General features: G+C 50.6%; 1 protein-coding gene across 1 annotated transcript in view; it reads right to left on the bottom strand.

The window, feature by feature from the left end:
* The window catches only part of Xylt1 (xylosyltransferase 1), a 285,739-nt gene extending 271,369 nt beyond the window's left edge, over nt 1-14,370 (bottom strand). Inside the window, exon 1 of the mRNA XM_051149273.1 lies at nt 14,005-14,370. Within this exon, the coding sequence (XP_051005230.1) occupies nt 14,005-14,355 (351 nt within the window). The 5' untranslated portion in view covers nt 14,356-14,370. The remainder of the gene's footprint in view (nt 1-14,004) is intronic.
* Between the last annotated feature and the right edge of the window lie 7,544 nt (nt 14,371-21,914).

Raw genomic sequence — 21,914 nt, 5'->3', positions numbered from 1 at the left:
TAGTGTCCTTTGGATGATTTAATAATAAAAGACAGGTTTCAATTATTTTCCTCCAGCTGACATTATCTTTGTGTCTAAAGTGACACCCATCTGATAGACTGAAGGACAGGGGCACCATTCAAACGCAGCAGCCCTGAGATGGCACACTGCTTGGTCACCAGTGGCTCCCGCAGTATACCCTCGCTACCCACTCCATGCACAGCAACAGCAGCTGGCAAAACGCATGGCCTTCAACCTGCGGCCAAGCCTGCACTGGACACTTGGGGAGGGAAAGGGCCAGGCCTGGCTTCCATGCAATTCCAAGAGAATACGTGGCTAATTATTTTTCTCTCTGCAAGCAGCTGGGTCTCCCTGAAATATGAGTCGGTAATAACTGTGGTAATTATTATTTTAATACAAATCAGCAACTTATCAAAATATTACATGGTGGATGTTGCTTCTCTTCCCTGCTGTGGATGGATGAAGGGTGCCTGCCACCCACCCTGCCCAACTCAGTGTGGATTGGAGTCAGGGCTTCTCGGTGCAGATGGCTGCCAGTCTGAATGGGCAAACCCTCCCTTAAGCAACAGTGAGTCACCCACTGGTTTCACATCCTAGCTGGATCTTGGTCCTGGGTCTCAGGCGTTCCATCCCAGCAATAGGCAAACAGGCCAACTTCCTACTACAGATATTTTGCAGGGTGGTTCAGAGAAAGTGCTTTGCTAAAAAACCATCTACCAGGGGTGTCAGTGAAGAGTTTTCAGGGTAAGAATGGGGACCCTGACACGTAAAAACAGAGTGTGTCAGAGTACATCTATGACCCCGGGGCTGGGGAGAGGGACACAGCCCAGGGTCTTGCTGGCCAGCCAGAGTACTGAATCAGAGAACCCCACCCAGGTCAAGGAGAGCTAGAAGCCATCCAGCATTGACCTAGGGCCTCCACCCACACCCACACACAAACGCGTGTGTACACACACGCACCTCTTTCTATGGTGCCCAGAATTTTGACACATTCAAGCTCCCAGGTCGCGCTGCCTGAGTCCAAGTCCCAGTGCCACTTGTCTTGTAGCTTGGGGGAGAGTCTTTATTCTCTCCAGGCCTCAGTCTCTTGAGAGAAATAAAGATGAGGGAATAAACTAAACAGGAGTTGGCACAGCAGCCACTTGATAAGGCCGTAAATGGCTGGATGTGATAATCCCTGATACTCCCGCTTAGCATGGCACACACTGACTTCTAACAGATAACCGCAATTGTTAAGAGTGTTATGGTGAGAGTTAACTCAAATCCTGTTAAATTGGCCCACAAAAGCCCATCGGTTGAAGGCGTGGTCTCAAGCTCAGCTGAAGAGGTGGAGCCTGTAGGGGGCAGGGCCTCGCTGGAGCAAGCCTGGGGATTAGCAGCCAAGGCTCTTTCTGCTTTCAGGCTCCCCTGAGGTGGGCAGCTCCCTTCACCACCACATGTGGCTGCCCCATCACAGGCTCAATGGCAGCAGAAAGCCCAGGACCGTCCCTGTTCCAACCCTTGAGCCAGAGTCCGTCTCCCCGCCTTCCAGTAGTCAATCATGGGGCATTTCACCACAGCAGAGGGAAGCTGACTCACACAAACCCCAACAGTGGTTTCCAAGTGACACAGATAAGCCCCCGGGTGGCCCCAGGGCAAGCTGGGAGTCCTTGCAGAAAGGAAAGTCACACCTTCCTCCTTCAAACTGTCACCTTTCCAGAAACAAAGGCTAGAGTCCAACAGAAGCAGGCATTCCAGAACAGACTCCTTTGAAATCAGAGATTTTGGCTACCAACCTGATGGTTAGAAATTAACTACTTAATGAGGTAACCACTGTATTTCTTGATTCGTCTAAGCTGATTCTAATACTTAGCCTCAAATAATGCACACGGAGCCCTTCCACCCCAAAAGCTTTTTGTTTGTTTCCTGAACACCTCCGGGTGCTTGAGTGCTGAAACATTGTGAAGTGATCTTGCTTGTCCTGCCTCGGGCTTTCCTCACTCCCCACCTCCCTCCTCATGGGATGCTTGGGTGACCCTGTTGCCCTTCAGGGCTGCTGCGTACATCTGGGCAGTGGTTCTGTTACCCTGGCTCTGAATCGCAGCATCTTGGTCCTGAGTTCAGTGAACGCAGCCATTTACCAGTCGGCCTGGGCGACCCCATTCATCACACCTGATCTTGTGTTCGATACATAGTGGACCAGAGTTCAAGGATTCAACAGGAGGCGCAGATCCCAGAGACTCACAGGAAGGGCTGGGAACTAAGTCAGGGAGGACTCAGACAGCGGTCCTCCACGGGAGTCTGTGCAGAAGCAGCACAGCCCTCAAAGCCATCTCGGAGGGCCTAGGTTCGGCCACTCCCTTCCAGCAGGCCCAGTTCCCCTGAGTGTCCGTCTTAAAAGCCTTTCCCATTTAGACCTCAGAGCAAAGCAACACAGTTAGTAGTCACTTATGTGTGTACATGTTCATGGTGATGCCGTGCACGGGTGTGTGTGTGCATGAGTGTGCGTGTGCGCGCAGTTAAGAGGACCACTCCAAGTACTGGTCCTCAGGCACCAAGAGTTTTGGAACAGTCTCTCACTACCCTGAGCTCGCCTGTTGGGCCCTCCGGGGATTCACCTGCCTCTGCCTCCCCAGCACAGGGATTGCAAACACACACCACCATACCTGGTTTGTTTGGGGTTTGTTTTTGTTTTGCTTATTTGTTTTGTTTTCCAAGGTGGGTTCTGGGGATCCCATTCAAGCCTTCACACTTGTGTGGCACAGAACTTTCCAGACTCAGCCACCTCCACAGCCTTAGCATAGCTGCCACCAGAACAGCCAACACTCTTCACACAACAGGCTAATAAACATTTACAGAAGGTGACACTTCCTTGACAGTCATTAGCCATACCCAGTCAGGATCCAGTTAGGACTAGGGTTGGCATGGTGATGTTTACAGACTGGTAAAGAACTTTTTTCTACTGATGCTCGCCCTATTACCCACATGTGAAGCCAACAGAGTGTTGAGGCTCACACTCTGATGACCTGACTAGATGTTTATGCTTTCCCTAATATGCATTTAAAAAAAACACACAAAACTACTAGTAGCACTTTTAAATGTGCCCACCACCATCACCACAAGCAGTGGGGGAGGGGTGCAGCAGCAATGTTACAGGTACTGTTTCTTGGCCTGACTGTGGGAGTTTTGGCAGGTGCTCAGTTTGTGCCCACTTATCAAACCGTGCATAGAGAAAGGCGGGGGGGGGGGGGGGGGGGAGGGAGAGAATAAGAACACAGAGCAGTCAAACGAACATTAAAAAAAAAAAAAAAACAAGAACCACAAGACTTTTACGCAGACATGAGCAGACGCAGCACTTTATATACAGCTATGGGAGCTGTAATGGTTTTCCTTTGTGCTAGGAATGGAAGACAGGGCCTTGCTGGTGTGAGGCAAGGACCCTGCTGCCCCTCCCGAAGGCCTTGGTGAATTGGCATGGGTGCCTGCAGCTTATTTGGGATTCCTGCAGCCAGTTTTGGAACTCCTCTAGCAAAAAGCATCCTTCCAAAATATTCCACCCCTCACCCCAAAGCAAGTGAAATAAACGCCAAAAATAAAATGAACAGAACTAAACCACCCCACCCCAAGCTCAGCTCGCCTCCGGAGGCGGCCAAGACCTCAACTGTCGTCTTCACTCCTCAGTCACTTAAATTTCACTTCACTGTGACCATGCTGCTGGTGCACCCTCCTGTGTTCCAACCCCAGCGAGCAGAAAGCAGGGACTCAGCTATACCTCCCACATTTTACACAGTGCCTGACACACAGCAGCTGCCCCCCTCAACCCCCCACCCCCATCCCCCGACCCCCGGCAAACAAAGAATCAATGTGGATAGCTCATGAGTGCGTTCATTCAATCACTCAATCAATGATCAGGGAGGAGAATGGGTAAAGAGCTACTCCCAACCCCACTCTGAGACAAGAGCCCAGCATCTACCTCTATGGGGCTTTCTGAGTAATAAGTAAATAAGTAAAGACAATGTCAGAGGCAGCCTTTACCACAAGTGGCACAGAACCAGCCTCTCAGCTGCATTTGGCTGGTCATACTTACTCTTCAGGCCTTTCAGCTATGAGAGGAGGAGCCTAGACCTCATGGGTAGAGCAGATCAGCCCTCTGGACAGGAGGCTGTGAAATGAGGGAAATTGAAAGGCTTCTGGGCCCCCTTGATAACATCGATTCTCACTCATTTTCTCAGGAATTGCCTTTCTCTTTCATCCAATCCCAGCCCAGAAAAATTTTCCTCTGGCTGGCTGCTCATGATTATGACTCCGACCCTCCCCTGCCTGCTATATGCACCTTCCAGGAGGGCTTGGAGCACTGGATGGATGGATGGAAGAATGGATGGATGGATGGATGGACGGATGGAGAATGGATGGATGGACAAATGGATGGATGGATGGAGGATGGATGGATGGACAAATGGATGGATGGATGATGGATGGAGGATGAATGGATGGATGGACAAATGGATGGATGGATAGATGGAAGGATGGAGGATGGATGGATGGATGGATGGATGGACGGATGGAGAATGGATGGATGGACAAATGGATGGATGGATGGACAAATGGATGGATGGATAGATGGAAGGATGGAGGATGGATGGATGGATGGAGGATGGATGGATGGATGGATAGAAGGATGAATGGATGCATTCATTCATTCATGGATACATGGATAGACCCGTGGATACATGGATGATCAGATGGATGCGTTGAAAGATGGGTGAACATATAAGTGAATAGATGTACACTAGTATGCATGAATAGAAGAGAGGAAAGAGGGCACTACAGACAAAAGGTTCACCAACAGTGACCTGGACTGGGCTCAAACACAGTCTCTGTAGTCAACCATCCTTCAACTCCTAGTTTGGACTCTTCTCAGATATTTAACTTTCATCCAATTCATTGCACAAACTTCTTATTCCTAACCAGTTTTAAAAAAATGGAGACGAGACACCAGCCCTCACTTGTAGGCTGCTGTAAAGGACTCAGTAGGTGTAGCACTGTCTAGTTGTCTAGTCAACCTAGTTTCTGATAAAAGGTAAATAGTCAAGAATACAAGTTTCCCTCCTTGGCATCATTATTGTCATGGTCTCCATGCAAGCATGTCTGGGGTAGGGAACCATTGCATCAACTTTGGCTTTGCAGCCCAGGGTCACAGGAAAGACCCCCACGTAGGCACAAATGTGTCTCAGCACACTGATGCGTTAGTATCCTCTGGTACATTAACCTGGATTTGATGCTCAGATAAGCCAGGGTCACCTGACTTGGGCAAGCCAGCTTCCAGCAGAAACAAATCCACTTCGTTGCCTTCAAGGGGCATGGGTGGATGGGGAGACACCCTCAAAAGAATTAATTGAAAATGAGTTCCTGAAGGAGAGATAAACCTGTTTTTTATGATCCCAAGAGTGGGATGGTGAACGGTCTTGTGAGAGAACAGGTGAGGTTAATCCACTAGAAGACCGACCACCTCATGTGGGAGCTTGATTGTTGCCAGCTGAAAAGATCCCCTGAACAGACTCTGGGAGGAGATATATAAATGAGCCCAAAACTGGAGGCGGGGGTTTTTGGAGACTTCGGATAGTTTTGGCTGTTCATCACTGCACTTCGAGACGCTCCTAGAGAGAACTGCTCGAGGGAAGGCTTCTGGGCTCCGGATCCTGCTGAGGTTCCGGGTTCTAGTTACTCCAGGTTCCAGCAGAAGAAATCCTGCTGATTATGTCAGGAGAATCATTCCTTGGAACTGATATTCTTACGGTTTTCTTAGTGTGTTCCTTAATCCTCTTTTCCTATTGTATTGGTTAGTTGGGTTATAAGTGACGTATGCTTGGTTAATAAGTTGTTAATAGAATATATTGGATAAGAAAATTGAGCTTACAAGTTCCCATCTTTCCGCATCTGGGGTCTGCACTTCTGCACCCCTGACAGTGACTGATGCCAGGCTCCCTCCCCAAGGCTACAATGACACCCTCCTACCCCGCCCACCATCTTCTCTGTAACTCCTTGGCTGATGGTGGAGAGACACCCTAGCCCCAGGGTGCACAGAGGCTCAGCCTAGCAAGTGTCTTTACACAAACAAGTAACGCCTGTTGTGAGAGGAAGTACTCATGCGGACTGAGTGTTCACAGAGATAACTCTTGCACAATGGCCCAGGCCCTGGGCTCCACCAGAGATAACTACTGGGCAGTTTAACTGCAGAGCAGAGTGGCAGGGACAGTGGTGAGAACATTTCCCAGTGGCCTGGGAACCTTACACAACATCCTCCTGTCCCTTGTCCCTGGTCCCTGAATCCAGGAGTCCTTTTCTGAGCAAGATGCAGGTCAGTTACTCTGTAGTAACTATGTTTCACTAGAGGCCATGCCTCTCTCATCCTTCTGTGCAGCTATGAAACCCTGTTTTCAGATGGGATGCACAGCATAGGATGCAACCTAACAGAGACTAGGATGGGCAAGTCAAAATATAAAATATCCGTAATGGGACTGGAAGATGGAACTTCATACTGTGCCTTGCTTAATATATTATCAAACAGGAGAAACTTGTTGAAAGGGGAGTTTCTGGTGTGCCTGTCACCCAGATAAGGAGTAAGCACATGGTGTAAGGGATACGTTCATTTGTTCCGTTATAGAAACCTGTTGTTATGGTGGTTGCTTTGCTTTGTTCTGTTCGGTGTGTATGTCAAAACACTTCGCTGAACTCCGTCAATACATGCAGTGAGAGTTTAAAACACTAAAACAAAATCTTGCCTTTGGGGTTTGGCATTCTGCTAGAGTCAGTAGAGTTATAGGTCGCTAAGTCAGATGGCGGCCTCTGCAAGGCCCTAGGCAGCAAAGAACACAGAGTAGAGCCCTCATTGTGTGGACTGCCTGGGTTCAAAGCTCAGTCCTGCTGCTTCCAACTGTTCTATTCACATCGTTCTTCAGGGATCTGGTTCTTCACAAGAGTCCGCACAGTTTTTAGAAATCTGTTCGAGTGGAGTAATGACTTCTGAGACGCATACGGCTGCATGAGGGGCTTTTAAGGAGCTCAAAACTCGGGGCAGCATTGGTCGAGAAGCAGCCTGGGATTGCTTCCCGGTTTCTTCATCTAGATGAGCACGGCATGTGTCTTGTCCCACAGTGCGGGGAGGGTCCAGTGACACGACGAGATGGCGTCTGCAGAGCCCTTTTTTTAATGCCTGCACTACAACTTGTAATCATAAGGCCAACAATTCCTACCTGTGCACACGCAGTTTCAATTTTGTGTGGAGCAAGTAATGGAATAGCTCACTCCCTGGAGTGGAGGTGTGGACGATGAGTGGATAGCAGATGGGTGAACGGACGGATACAGAGGGAGATAGAGACAGACAGACAGACAGACAGCAGACAGCAGGCAGGCAGGCAGGCAGGCAGACAGACAGACCAGCAGGCAGGCAGGCAGGCAGGCACTCACTCACACAGGCTGGGAATCAGGTGGGAATAAATTTAATAGATGCAAAACACCAAGATGACGTCAGACATACAGCCGACATTCAATAAATGTTACTCCTCTTTCTACCTACCTCACTCTGCCCTGTTCCAAGGCTGGCCCACACCAAAGGGCCCTGGGGCACACTACTGCAGAATTTCACTCAAAATCTATTGTGTGCAAGTAATTAACTTTGAAAAGGCCAACGTTTATTGCAAATACTCTAGGCTTTCCTTCTGAGAGACCAGTTGACACTGGCACAGACTGTGCCCAGAGCAAATCTGTTCTCCCTCTTCTTACTGCAAAGGGGCTCGAAGTTACAGAGAAGCAGAGAGGCCTGACTGGACCACGGAGACAAGGCAGCGCAAAGCTGGGATCTGGCTCTCTGGGCATCAGAGGTTAGCCTACTGACTCTTACATTTATCCTGGGCCTACCACATGTTCCAAGCATGTGGAACACAGCTATAATGCCAGCACTGCGGAGGAGGTAAGAGACAGATCCTGGAGTTCATCGGTGAGCCGGCCTGGTGGAATCAGTGAGCTTCAAGTGGTGCCATGAGAGGTCCCTTCTCTGTCTGACTCCTTAAATTGTTGTGGGTGGTGTTTGTTACTCCTTCATTTCACTTTCCCCAGAGCTGCTACCCTTTGTTGTGGTAGACAGCTATTAGAAACAAAGAGATGGGCTGGAGAGGTAGGTGGCTCAGCAGTGAGACACACAGGCTGCTCTCCCTGAGGTCCTGAGTTCAATTCCTAGCACCCACATGGCAGCTTGAAACCAGCTATGACTGTGGATTCATGTGGCCTGATGCCCTCTTCTGTTGTGCAGATGTAAATGCAGACTCATATATATCTTAAGAAAAGGAAAAAAAAAAAAAAAAAAAAAGGAAGGGGGCTGGAGGAGAGATGGCTCAGAAGTTAAGAGCCCTGGGCTGCTCTTCCAGAGGTCCTGAGTTCAATTCCCCAGCAACCACATGGTGGCTCACAACCATCTAGAGTGAGATCTGGTGCGCTCTTCTGGCATGCAGGCATACATGCAGGAAGAACACTGTATAATAAATAAATAAATAAATAAATCTTTTTTAAAAATAGGAAGGAAATAAGGAAGAGATGTGGAGCTGGGAGGTGATTGTTGTGGTGCTGATAGGCAGATCCTGGGCGAGCCAGCCTGCTGGGATCCATGACCTCCAGGTGCAGTGAGAGTCCTTGTTTCAAAACTAAGCTAGGCAATGATGGAGAAGGCTTCCCACACTGATCTTCAGCCTCTGTGCATGTGCCTACACACACACACACACCCTGATGCGCACACATACACACACACACACCGATGCACACACACACACACCCCGATGCACACACACACACCCCGATGCATACACACACACACCCCGATGCACACACACACACACACACACCCTGATGCGCACACATACACACACACACACACCGATGCACACACACACACACCGATGCGCACACACACACACACCCCGATGCACACACACACACACACCCTGATGCACACACACACACACCCCGATGCACACACACACACACACACCCTGATGCACACACACACACACCAATGCACACACACACACCCCGATGCACACACACACACCCGATGCGCACACACACACACCGATGCGCACACACACACACACACCGATGCACACACACACACCCCAATGCACACACACACACCCCGATGCACACACACACACACCCGATGCGCGCACACACACACACACACACACACACACATCGATGCGCGCACGTGCACACACACCGATGCGCACACACACACCGATGCACACACACACACCGATGCACACACACACACCCTGATGTACACACACACACACACACACACACACACACACACCCCGATGCACATGCCCACATAAACATGAGCGAGGGGGGAAGAAAAGTGAGCGATATTATGAAGAACCATCTGAAGGCTGGAGAACCCTGCCCTGCACAGTTATGTTGGTGGGGACATCTTGGGTTCTCTGCACACAGATTCACCAGCCCTCTCACTGTAGGCAGCTCTGGGTGGACAGGTAGAGTCATCTTTTTACAGAGGTAGGCTTAAGGATATTCTGCATTCTAACACACACACACACACACACACACACACACACACACACACACACACACACACACACACCCCGCTATCAACAGTCTATGCTAACTCAAGATGTATTTTTTTCCAGTTTTAAGAGCATGCATCCAAACTAAGAAATTCCCAGCAAATAAGAATTTTAAGCCTCGGTTGGCCTTCTGTCTAAAAATTAGCAAGCATTTTACCACCCAAACTTATAAAGGGTTTTTTTTAAATAAACTGATAGAATAGAGAGACGGCTCAAAATGTGTAAGAATGGGAGAAAAGTGACTACATACATGTATATACACCCATGAAATGTTCTACTTCCTAAGTTCTCTGAAGCACAAATCTCCTGAGCATAGCCATGACATCACAAGCAGCATGACAGGTCACAGTTAAAATGCAGGCACAAATAATGTGCAAAATTACCATTAGGCCATGTTTATAAGGTATACACAGCATACAAATGAATTGTTCAAGCCAGGTGTGGTTTCACATAGCTAGAATCCCAGGAGGGTCATGATTTTGGCATTAGCCTGGGCTACACAGAAGGACAAGAAAAAGAACAACCAGGAGGAGGAGGAAAAGGGAAAGAAAGGGAAGGGAGAAAGAGAGAGAGAGAGAGAGAGAAACAATAATTTTGTTTAATCTTGGGTCCTACCATTCACCGTATCTTTTTACTTACATGCAAATATTTCAAAATATCTTTGAAAACTCCAAATCTTGAAACACTTCTTCATTCAAGGTATCTCAAATAATGGACACACAGCCTGTATTTATTATCTTATTACAAAATTAAATAAGCATTTCTGCTTTTGCATGTCTACTTTATTTAGTGTTTCCAGTGTGTGGTTAAGCAGATGGCAATATCTGCATCAAGATAAACATTGTTCAAGGATGCACACTTCTGTACACAAAGTATAATGCTTTGCTCAGACAAAATATTTCACTAGACGTGTGGGGGAAACAAACCAACCATGAAACACTCTCTGTTCTCTCTGCAAACATTTGGACAGAAAGAAAAAAGCTTTGCCTCCAACGCCACTAGCACCATCTTCCAAAGTCGCTGCTGACTGAAGGAGTCCAGACGTAGCCGGGTAATGTGAAGAATGAGGAATCTCGGCTGAAAAACTGGCATTTCCAGGGGTCAGATCATGTATAAAACAAAACACCATTCTGCTGCAAGTGTGTAGCAGGCAAAGACACTAAAAACTTAGATTTCTTAAAGGAAAGTTACCAAGTGAGTGAGTAACAGTATCTCAGGGCACAAGTGAGAAATGCTCGGGCTCTGGGGACTTCCAGCGAAGGAAAAGAAAATAAAGGTGTGACATTAACAGGCACAGCTTTCCTTTCTTCCCAAAGCCCTTGAAGACCTTCTGCTGGTTGATCTTTCTGACAGTCCCTTTGTCCCTCCTACGTCCCCTCATCTACAGCTCAATGCTCTCCATCTTATACTCCCAGACTATAGTACAGCGATTTTCTTACTAAAACCCAGACAGAACTCCCCGCTACAGAACTCAGCTGCAACCTTCATCAAGCTAATACAAAAGAGCTGAGAGAGGCTGAGAATAAAGGGGGTACTACCAAACCTTTGTAGGAATGCCCATCTCACCGCAGTCCCTGCACACGCCCTCTGACCCTGCCTGCCGCACAAACCTGGATGCTGCTCCTCCCTTCCTAAGTGCCTCCAGTGCCCAGCCACAGGTACAAGTTTCGTACCTAGGTGCTGCTCTCCAAACATAGAAAGGCTCACAGTTCAGAAGCCGGGAGATGGGAGAGCAGCCTGAAGAAGCAGAGAGAGAGGTGTGGATTAGGGAATTCTCTAGCCGTAACAGTTGCTTGCCTCTCTTTACCACACACCCCCAGCCAGGCCATGACTGGTCACCCTACCCTACCCCAACCTGCCACAAAGCAGGGCACAGACATGAACATCACTGTCCAAGCGTATGCTTCCTTGGTATCTGCAGAAGCCATATGGAAAACTCACAGGGACTGTGTTTGTGTGTGTGTGTATACACAGGGTTGCCCATGCATGTGCGTGCACCTGCATGTCTCACTCTTGAACGCCGCCCCCTCCCCTCGCATCCCTCTGCAGCATCGTGTATACTGTCAGTCCAAGGCAGAGCCCGGATATAAGTGGCATGTTGCAAGGGCCTCCGTGGTTGTTAGCAGTCTGTGGCTCTCTCTGCTTGAATCCCAAGCACCAGCGCTGGTGGACTTTGGGAACAGCCTGCCCCCTTCTGGTCTCCTTGAGCTCCATGAGAGGGCAGGGGTTGGGGTGGGCACAGCTTGAGGAGGACAAACAGACCCTTCCTTTGCTCTAGCCACCCTAAGCACAATGCAGCCCCTGAGGATGAATGTGAGAAAGACGACTGCGACAAGCATGTGACAGAAAACTCAAGTCCGGGAGCAGCAACAAGACCGGACAGTTGACAACTGCCAGGAATGGGAAAGTGAATGAAAAACAGAAAGCAAAACAAAAGCAAAAGACATGTATATCTACATGGGACGGTGAAGAAATGGAGACACTGGAAAATGGGAGGGAGAGTGTACCCAAACCTACAGATAAAAGCAAAACTGCCCACAAGCCCAGGAACTCTGCTGCTGGGACTGGGAATCGAAAACACACGCTTAAAAGGGGGAAGTGGCACCCTGCCGCCCACCTTTCCTATGCCAAACCTCATGTGACTGGGCTAGGACATGAGAGAATAATACTCATAGCTGAACACATGGAAGGGTTGTGGGTCGCTGCTCAGAACAGCGGGGAGTTAGGAAGAGACCAGCAGTTGGTTTCTTTCCTTCCTCAACAGGTGGTCTATGCACCCTGAAAGCACCTCCTGAACCCCATTTGCAAAAGGTACAGCGAGTCCCCTGTTCCCCTCTGCCCCCTGCCTGTTTCCACACTGGGCCAGCACTACAAGCTCGTAGTCCCTCCCACCTCCCAGTAGGTCTCCAATTCCAGAAAGAACACGGAATAGTGGATTTTTCCGCCAGACTACATGATCACTCAAAGGCAGTGAGTGCCTGGGCCCCCTTGGCTGTGAAGACGGACTCGCGGGCACCTAGAACACCCGAGTTCTCATCCACAAGCCTTGTTCCACTCTAGGTGGACAGGTGAGGACAAGGCTTCTTGGTAGCCACCGGGCAGCCAAAATGCCATCAGATCAAGTCCCAAGACTGTTTCTGCCCACAGACACAAAGAGCTGCACTCAGGCAACAAGGGTCAAGCCAATCGCAAAGAATATGAGCGTCACCAGAAAGCATTTCTGACAAAGCTGTGCCCAGGCGGTCTTCAGCAAGGGCTGCAGGAGTGGCACGCAGTAACAAGGACTGTTCTTTCCTACAGATCCTAGAAACAACCCCCTGGTGGCTACTGTCCTTCAGATGCTAGGCAGCTCTCTGCAGGGAACGGGGATGATGGACAGACAGTCACATGGCATATCGCACCAGTCCTCAGACAGACAGACAGACAGACAGGCGCACATTCATTCCCATGCCGAGCAGAGATCCTGTCCCATAGTTAGGGACTCAGACCTCCTGCTCTCTGAAGAACGTAAAAAGGATACTCCCAAAGAAGTTGGGGACAGGGGAGGAAGACAAGCCGGTGCCCCACCTAGCCAGCCAGATGGCACTAGAAGAACCGTGGAAGGCAGCTTCAGAGCCCTAACTGTCCACATCCCAGAAGGGCAAAGCACACCGGGAGGTGTGGTCATCGTGTGGCCAGACAGACAGACAGACAGACAGACAGACACTAAGTGCCACAACTGACGACCCATGTCAAGTCAGAGACAGACAGCTGGGACCAAGGGGCAGTACGCTGAAGCTGCAGGTCCCGGAGGAGGTGAAGTCAGGGAGGGTAAGAGATGGCAAGGTTAGGGGCTGAGGAAGGTGAAGACAGGAGCAACAGACACCCAGAGGAGAAAACAGGACCCAAAGTCCTGATCAGGCATGCATGACCCATTGTAGATTTGGGTACCAGGGACATGGTGGAGGACTTGAGACTCTCATTCAAGGTCCCTTCTAGGTCCACAGCAAACAGCTCAGACCAAAGAGGCTGCGTGGAGAACCACTCCTGAGCAGCGGCTGAGGATCCCGTCACGATCCGATGCACGCACTCGGGTGGGGAGTGAGGCATCAAAACGCCCCCACCCAGAGAGCAAGTAGGGAGCCCAGCAAGAGTGACAGGGAACAGGACCCCCTCAAAAGCGAGTCTCCCCGGGAGCTCACTTTCTAGACCCCAAGGGGGCGGTCCTCAGACTCCGCACAGAGCAGCCCAGCTCAGTGTACGACCCTGCAGCTGCCCTGGGCATCCAGGGCGCAGAGTCCCTTCGGATACCGGGACTTGGGTGGCCAGGACCGATGGGAGGCGTGGGTAAGATCGCCCATCTGTCTCTCTGTCAGCGAGGCTCGCGCGATCCCCTTCCGAAAGGGCACCTTACCCTCGCCCGGGCGGCCAGTGCCCCGCGGCTGGCAGGCTGCTGCGCGCGGGCTCCTCCGGGGCCGCCTCCCCGTGCTCCTCCTCCGCCGGCTCGGCCTCCAGGTCCTCCGCGGGCTGCGGGCGGATGGGCAGCCAGGTCCCTGCGCTCCCGGCGCGGGGCCGCGGGCTGCTGCTGCTGCTGCTGCTCGGCTGCTCCCGCCGCTGCCCCCGCGCGCCGCCGCTCTCCAGCCCCTGAGTCCAGGCTGCTGAAATTCCACACCACCAGCGTCTGCAGCAGCAGCACCATGAGCGCCGCCAGCAGCGCCGAGTGCGAGCGCCGCGCCAGCCTCCGGGCGCACGGCGCCGCCACCATCTTCCGCGGCGGCCCGGGGCGAGCGGGGTGCCGGGACACCCCGGTGCGCGCTCTATCCCGGGGGCTCCGCGCTCGGGCCCCGCCGCCGTCGCCCGGGCTCGCTGCTGCTCCTCCTACTGCTCCTTTCCTCCACCTCCTCCTCCTCCTCCTCCCTTTCCTCCTCTGCTGCCGCCGCCGCCGCCGCCTCCACCGCCGCGGCGCGGAGTTTTCAGACGGGCAGGGACCCGGACGTCACCAGGAGGAGGGGAAGGCGGGAGGCGGGCGCGGGGAGGCCGCGGAGGGGGCGCGGCGCGCGCGCGCGGGGACACAGCGAGGGGTGGGAGCTTGCCCCGCGCGATCCTCCTTTCCCCCGGGCCAAGGTCCCTACCCAACCCCCAGGCTCTAAGGCGGGCTCTGGGGGTATTAGTGCTGGGGAAGGGGCCACCAGGGACGCGGGCCTTGAGCAGAGGGCGGGGCCTGGAGGAGGAGCCGAGGGCAGCATGGGGAGGAGAAGGTGAGGGAGGGGGTGGGGCGAGGGGAATAGACAGACACCCCCAAAACAGGCGTGGGAACGGCGGGGGGGTGAAGCGAAAAGGCCGGTGCTCTGTGTAGAGAGAGGGAAAGTGAGGGGGGGTGCGGGGGACAGACGAGCCAACAGGGCAGCTGGGGTTGCGGGGGTCAGGGAAAGGGAAAGGGGGTCCTAAGACCCTGTGTTCCATGTGGCTGAAAGCTGGAGGCAGAGTTGCAGGGGGCGCGGAGTTTTCTGCCCGGGGATCTTTGGTTGCACTGAGAAAACCTTGGCAGGTGGAGATGGAAGGAAACGTGGGAGTGTCACAGGTCCCTGCTCCTATAGCCCGGGATTCCTGGATCACTGACTGAAGCGATGGGGAGGAGGTTCTCAATGACTCTCCGAGGTTAATCAGCACAAGCACTGTGACTTCTGAGTCACCCCCTCCCTTACCACCTCCCCCCCATCCCAGGGCCAACCAAAGATTCTGGGCTCACTGACTCACTTCTCTGGTCCCCAAGGACTCACAATCCAACATCCTCCAAATCCAGTTGGCAAGTAGATGCTTTGGTGGCTAAAGGAGTTTCCCAACCTTCCCAGGCCACAAGCTGAAGGCGCCCTCCCAGCTCTCTGGTTTGCATCCTGCCTGCCATCCTGATGTCTGACTCCCTGTGAGCACCAGGTTCAGAGCTGGGTAAACCCAGCCTTGCTTTGTAAGAAGAAGCGCTCTCCCCTGTGCTGGTAGGTGACCTTGAGCCAGCAGGACCGCTCCCCTTGGCCTTGGCCTGCTCTCTGTCCTCTGTCAGTGAGAGTTTGGGAGGAATCATCTCTCCGAAGTCACATGTGATCCAAGCACTCTCCAACTCAGTCTTACTGTCTTTGCCTTTTGATGCATAGCAACTATGAATGTCTGCCCATGCATGGGACTGGTGTGTGTGTCAGTGAGTTGGGGATTAACAGTGAATTCTTGGCCTTTTGTCTCCTCCCTTTTGAACTCCATCCTGGTTTTCAGAGGGTAGAGAGCAGACAGAATCTAACAGAGAACCAGGCAAACAGTGACAAGAAATGGACCCTTCCATCCATTGCACCAGCGTTAGGGGGTGGGGTTGGGGGGGGGGGGGAACTGACGTGTCAGATGTCAGGCCAGGTACAAAAGGTGACTAAGGATGCAGTGAGTCTAAAGGCCAGAGGAGGCAGATGTAGGTATGACATCTCAAAGGGAAATGTGGTCAGCATCACTACAGAGATTTGAAAAGGGGCCATGGGTTCCTGAAAGTGCTGCCGGAACAGCTTGTGTCCTCAGCCTGAAGGCCAGGCCAGAGCCCACCTTCCAGCTCTGCAGCCAGACACAGAGGCCTTCCCACGAGGCATCTCCCTTGGCTCACCAGTCTCCTCTTATCTGCGTATCAGTTGGAAATATTTATGGTCAGTGTAATAAAACACCTGGTTGAACAATCTAAAAATAAACTTTACCGGATCGTATAGCTAGTTATTTCAGAGGGCTGACCCCACGCATGGCTTGATCCAACAACTCAAAACAACTGCTGCATGTTGCACAGGGTCTCTTCCCACCGGAACACCACAAGAGGCCTGGCTTCTGTGCCTGAGGACTGGCTGCAACTTTGGTTTATTTCTAGTCCAGAATTCTCTTAGGCGGTGAAGAAAGATTTTTCTTATGGAGTCGTTTATGGGTCCTAAGTTACCGCTAAAATCCAGTCACAAGGCCCAGGAAGTCAGATGGAGGAAATGAGTCTAACCAAGATCCCATGATTTACCTCTGGCCTTGGGGTGAGTTATCCCTGTCAGCCATTCTGACATTCTGTAGAGCCAGGTGAGCAGGGGCAGGTAGGTGTAGAAGAGTGGCCCCCCCACCCCCGTCTATCCCGGCAGTCTCCATTGGGCTCCCCACATCACGGTCAAGTCATCTCCCCTCCAAGGAGTCCAGGTTTCTTAGTGCTAAGTGAGTAGCTAGAGGTGTAAAAACAGCATCCCGGTCCCCAGGGTACCTTTGCTTCAAGCTCTCTCTAATGCCTTTTTGCCTGTAAAGCAGCGATGACCTATGCTTCCTCCACATGACACAGTTCGAGGCAGTCCTCCAGGGCTCAGGCTGTGATTCAGCTCCCTCAGGGCCCCAGTGCCTCAGCACTGAGGTTAAAGAGCCCAGGTCCAAATCCCTGGAGAAGCATAGCTGTTTATCTTTGACTCATAAAAAGCCACGTAAGAAAGAGGTTCAGTTGCCCTGGACAGGTTAGAGACGCTATAAACAGCTCATTTGATGGGTTCTGGAGGGACATTTACCTGAGGTGGCTCCTGGGATTATCTTCTGGCTCCAAGACAGCTAGCCCTTCAAACATTTCAGAGTGGGTGGGGAGGTGAAGATGGAACAGAAGAAGAGATGGCTGGAAGCTGGTGTGAATTGGGGTCCCTAAAATGTCTCAGTATGGCAGACACAGTCAGCTGGGAGATCTGAGCTTACTGAAAACACCGAACAGAAATGACCTCTTTGCATTAAGAGAGACAAGACTTCATTTTCCAGCTGTACACAGAGAAGCAGGCAGCCCTGATGGAAAACCTGGAGGCCAGGGCCCTGCTAGAGACTCGCAGTTGGCGCCAGCCAGCCACCGTACCCAGAGTCCTCAGGGTTTTCAAAGCTCAGTCTTTCATTCCACAAAGATGCATGGGACCCTATTACATGCAGGCACCCTGCGGGGCAAGCGAAATCTGGCGATGATGAAGATTCCCCCAAGGAACCTTTCTTTTTAAACACGGCTCCCAAGTTCCCATGCTATGGCTCCCAGGAGCAAGAGCTCTGAAGAAGTTTTGCCTGATTTGTGGGATTCCTACCCCAAATGCCAAACCTTGTATTCTCCATCATTTCAAGGATGGAAGACTAAATCACTCATGGGGCATTTTGAGTTGTTGGGTGTGCCTGGCTCTTAGCTAGCGAATGCAAAGGAAATGCTTAGGACAGCCTTCACCCTCTAGGCCAGAGGCACAAGAAAGGTCATTGCCAGCAATTCCTAGGCAGCCTCAGGGGGTGGTTTTGGTTTGGTTGGATGTTGTTTATTTCTCTTTGGTTTTTGGCCTGGAAGTTTAAAGAAGGCGGGCATATCTCCCTAGCCCCTCAGCTTCATTTTAATGGAGTCTTTAACTAGCCATTGTAAATTCTATGCCTCAGTTTTCTTACACATAGAACAAGGCTTAAAATAACGGGACCTTTATCGACACTTTCTCATAAGGATTAAACAAGATAACTCACACAAATAACTTTTCGCATCCAGACTGACACATGAAGCCAACCTTGGTGGCACGCGCACGCGCACACACCACACACACACACACACACACACACACACACACACACACACATACACTTGGAAGATGGAAAGAGAATTACAAGTTCGAGGCTAGCCTGGAGTACACAGCTCGAGGCTAGCCTGGAGTACATAGCAAACTATCAAAGTTAAATGGCCAAGTGCATTAGAGAGGAGAAGGGTTAGTCATGGAAGGCTGCCTGGAGAAGGCTACATAACGTCAGGACTTTGAGACACTCTCGTATCTCCATGGGTAGCAAATTCTTGCAGCATTTCTTTACCTCTGCTCTCTCTGTCACTTGGTACCGTGCAAGGCCTTGGGTGAGTTCTGGATGTAGAGTGAGCATCCATCAGTTGCAGTGTTGGGGGGAAGGTACAATGAGCCAGGGGCGTTCTTCCACAGTGAAGGAGGTGGTGTTCAAAGCCTGGCACAAACCCGGCCTTGAATACCATCTCAGCAACATTTTCCTTTCATGACCTGTGAGCAGGTCCACATCTTTGACTCTCAGTATTGTGAAGCAGAAAAAAGTAAAAGAAGACCCCATGTCTTCCAGAGGACATAAAAATGGTGACATTGTAAGCAACAGTGTGTCATCTATTTCATGTGAGGTGGAGGGATTAGATAGTACAGGGTGGAAAGACTCTCGGGTCACCACCCGATCGCCAGGGAAAGAAATTTCCCATCCTTTCTGAATGTTCCAGCCACAGGGCTCTGGAGAGCTGGGGCTTCGCATGCCTCCTTCTGAATTTAAATAAACTTCAGACTAACAGTCAAATTTAGTGAGGTATATGGTTTCCGTTTTAATCTCAATCACGTCTGTTTCTTGTTTTTTATAGTTGGTTTTTTACCCAAATGCTACCAATTGACCTGACTTTGCTCTTCAAAAGAATTTTTAAAAACCACCCCTCTTGAGTTTCACTTCCGCATCAACACAGATGTGGGAAGGAGCGGGTGGCTCACCTGCGCGTGCTTCATGGTGTGACACTCCTGCATGGACCGCCTTCCACTCCCAGGATCCCTGAATGTCTCTAGCAAATGCCCACAGTTCACAAGCCGAGAGGCTCTGAGCAGCAGGGGCACAGAAGCCCCGACAGAGTGTAGACTGTGGGTAGACACTCTCTGTCCTTCACCCCATCCCACTCATGGGAAGGACATGGCTCTGTCCAGCCCCACATGGGGACTCTCAACGGCTGACCCGTAGATGTAGTTCCAGGAATTCTTTCATCAGCAGAGGGCGCCCTAGTTAGCAAATAACTTTCCGGTGGCCAGTTTGCTTCAGGCGAGATCTGGAGACAGCAAGGGGAAAAAAAAAGAAGGTGCTAGGTGAAAATGTGCATAGAGCAGGCTCACAGGTTTGCAAGCATTAGTGGCTACAAAAAGCACCAGGTAAGATCAGTGAGAAATACTATCCTTGATTGAGAGTCTCTGCTTGTTTGAAACCAGCACTTGGCACTGTGAAGTCTCACATCCTTAACTACAAGCTGACAATGCTCTCATGGGTGAGAAGGGGAGCAGATGACTCCATCTCCATGTCTCAAACCAGACCCATGGAGAGGTTTTCTTTAAAACAAATGCGGTGGTCCTAGATATGGCTCCCAGGACTCCAGGTGTGCCAGCGAGTGCATCTATCCCTCTGCGGCTGCCGGCATCTTTCTCTGACATCAGAGGCCAGTATCTTGGCCTTCCGATGTGCACTGAAGACCATAAACTCCCCAGTGCCAGGCTGGGTTGCTGAGACTTCCGGCCTTGTGTGTTGAGCAACTTCGAGAGTGCCCAGCACTCAGACATCATTGGACTATCTTGCCCCAGAGTGAAAGCCAGTCTAATAAATCCCTTTTGCTCATCCTACCTGTTTTGTTCCTCGGCAACCCACATCTGACACAACCACCAAGGCCAAGAATGATGATGGATGCTGACAGGGCATAGTCTTTAGCATTGATTAGAGGCTATTACAAAGGTATCACACACTTCAATCCATCACATAATGCAAATACAGAGTGAGAACAGCCTAGGTACCCAGGGTAGGGCTCCATGGAAACTCAACCATGACCAAGGCACCATAGAAGGCTCCTATTGCTGTGGACCTTGTACCCAATAGGACAGGTGCTTCGGGATAAGCAGGTAAATTTGCAAACAAACAGCACTGGAGAAAGCTGAGTGCAGTGAAGGGAAGGAAAATCAAGACATGTACAGGAGTGAAGTAGGGAGGCCAAGCCCCGCCAGCCCCAGCCAAGGTGTCATGGTGTGATGACCTTGGAATAGTAAAGTCCTTTTCCTTGAGATGCAGTTCTTCCAGGACGATGATTCCTTTTATGCCTCCAAAATTCACCATAGACTGAACCAATGACTATAGGTCTACTTTTTTTTTTTCTAGCATATAAAAACACTCTTGGGATCTCCATGTGAAGACTATTGCTATAATTCATTGGCTTTCTGTGGTTGGTATTTTCTCAATGATTTATTAAAAAAATCTAGCTACTTGTGGGGACATAGCAAGAGCTATAGAATGATTTGGAGGGGGGATTTACAAAATAAGGAAAAAGATAAAATGTACCAGTTTAGGCTTAGAAAGATAAGCTCAGTCCACAAAGTGTTTTCTAGGGAACCATAAGAACCTGAGTTTGATCACCAGATCAAAAACGAGGCACTGTGATGTGCGTGCAGAACCCCAGCCAACACCAGCAAGGCAGAGACAGGTGCATCCCTGCAACTTGCTGGCCAACCAGTCTAACTTCCAGGCTAGGGAGAGACCCTGTCTCAAAAACAAACAAACAAAAAGCCAAAACAAAACAAAACAAAACAACAACAACAACAAAAAGCCCAAGGCAAACATAGTCCTCTGTCCTGCCCATGCACACGTTCACACTGTCCTGCCCATGCACACGTTCACACTGTCCTGCCCATGCACACGTTCACACTGTCCTGCCCATGCACACGTTCACACTGTCCTGCCCATACACACGTTCACACTGTCCTGCCCATGCACAGGTTCACATACACATACGCATACGTATACACACCATACGCACACATGTTCATGTATTACGCACACACGCACACACATGCACAAATGCACACACGGATGCTCATGTGCGCGCGCACACACACATGTAATGAGAATTGTGTGATTCTAGTTTCTTTTAAAAAAATACAGAAATATGGTAAGAATATATGTTTTCCTTTTAACCCCAGCTGTGGGGGATATGAGCAATGATTTGCCTTGTGCTCTCACAGAGGTGAGACTTTGCCAGCTGCAAATCATTTCTCCAGTGTGTGATGGAGTTCTGAGGACTTTTCAGAGGGTATATACATGCTAGGGCCCTGACAGAACATGTGGGTTGTTGGTTGCTGTTGGTCGTGGTTTGTTAAGTAGTCTTATGCAAAGAAGAAATTAGATATCCTTGTCCCAAGGAGTTTTGTGTCTCTCATCAGCAGGAAGTTGTCTAACGACCCATGACTTTATTCAGGGATTGCTTTCCTTTCCTATCTAGTTCTCTCTCCCTTCCTCCGTCCCTCTCTCCCTCTCCCTCTCCCTCTCCCTCTCTCTCTCTCTCTCTCTCTAATCTAGTTAGTGTTAGGGAATTGAAAGGGGGTGGGAAAGGATGGAAGAAAGAAGAACCCACAGAGCAGCAAAAACTAGTCACACATGCACATGCGCATATGCGCGCACTCTGTTCTGTCTTACCAACAAAGAACAGGAAGCACCTGGCATGTTGCGCTTGCTCTTCCTCATCCAGATACCCCTTTGTCTGACTCA

The sequence above is a fragment of the Acomys russatus genome, chromosome 7 (assembly GCF_903995435.1).
Source record: "Acomys russatus chromosome 7, mAcoRus1.1, whole genome shotgun sequence".
NCBI classification, from domain to species: domain Eukaryota; kingdom Metazoa; phylum Chordata; class Mammalia; order Rodentia; family Muridae; genus Acomys; species Acomys russatus.
The sequence above is the reverse complement of the archived record's forward strand: the minus strand, read 5'-3'. Positions and strand labels throughout refer to the sequence as shown.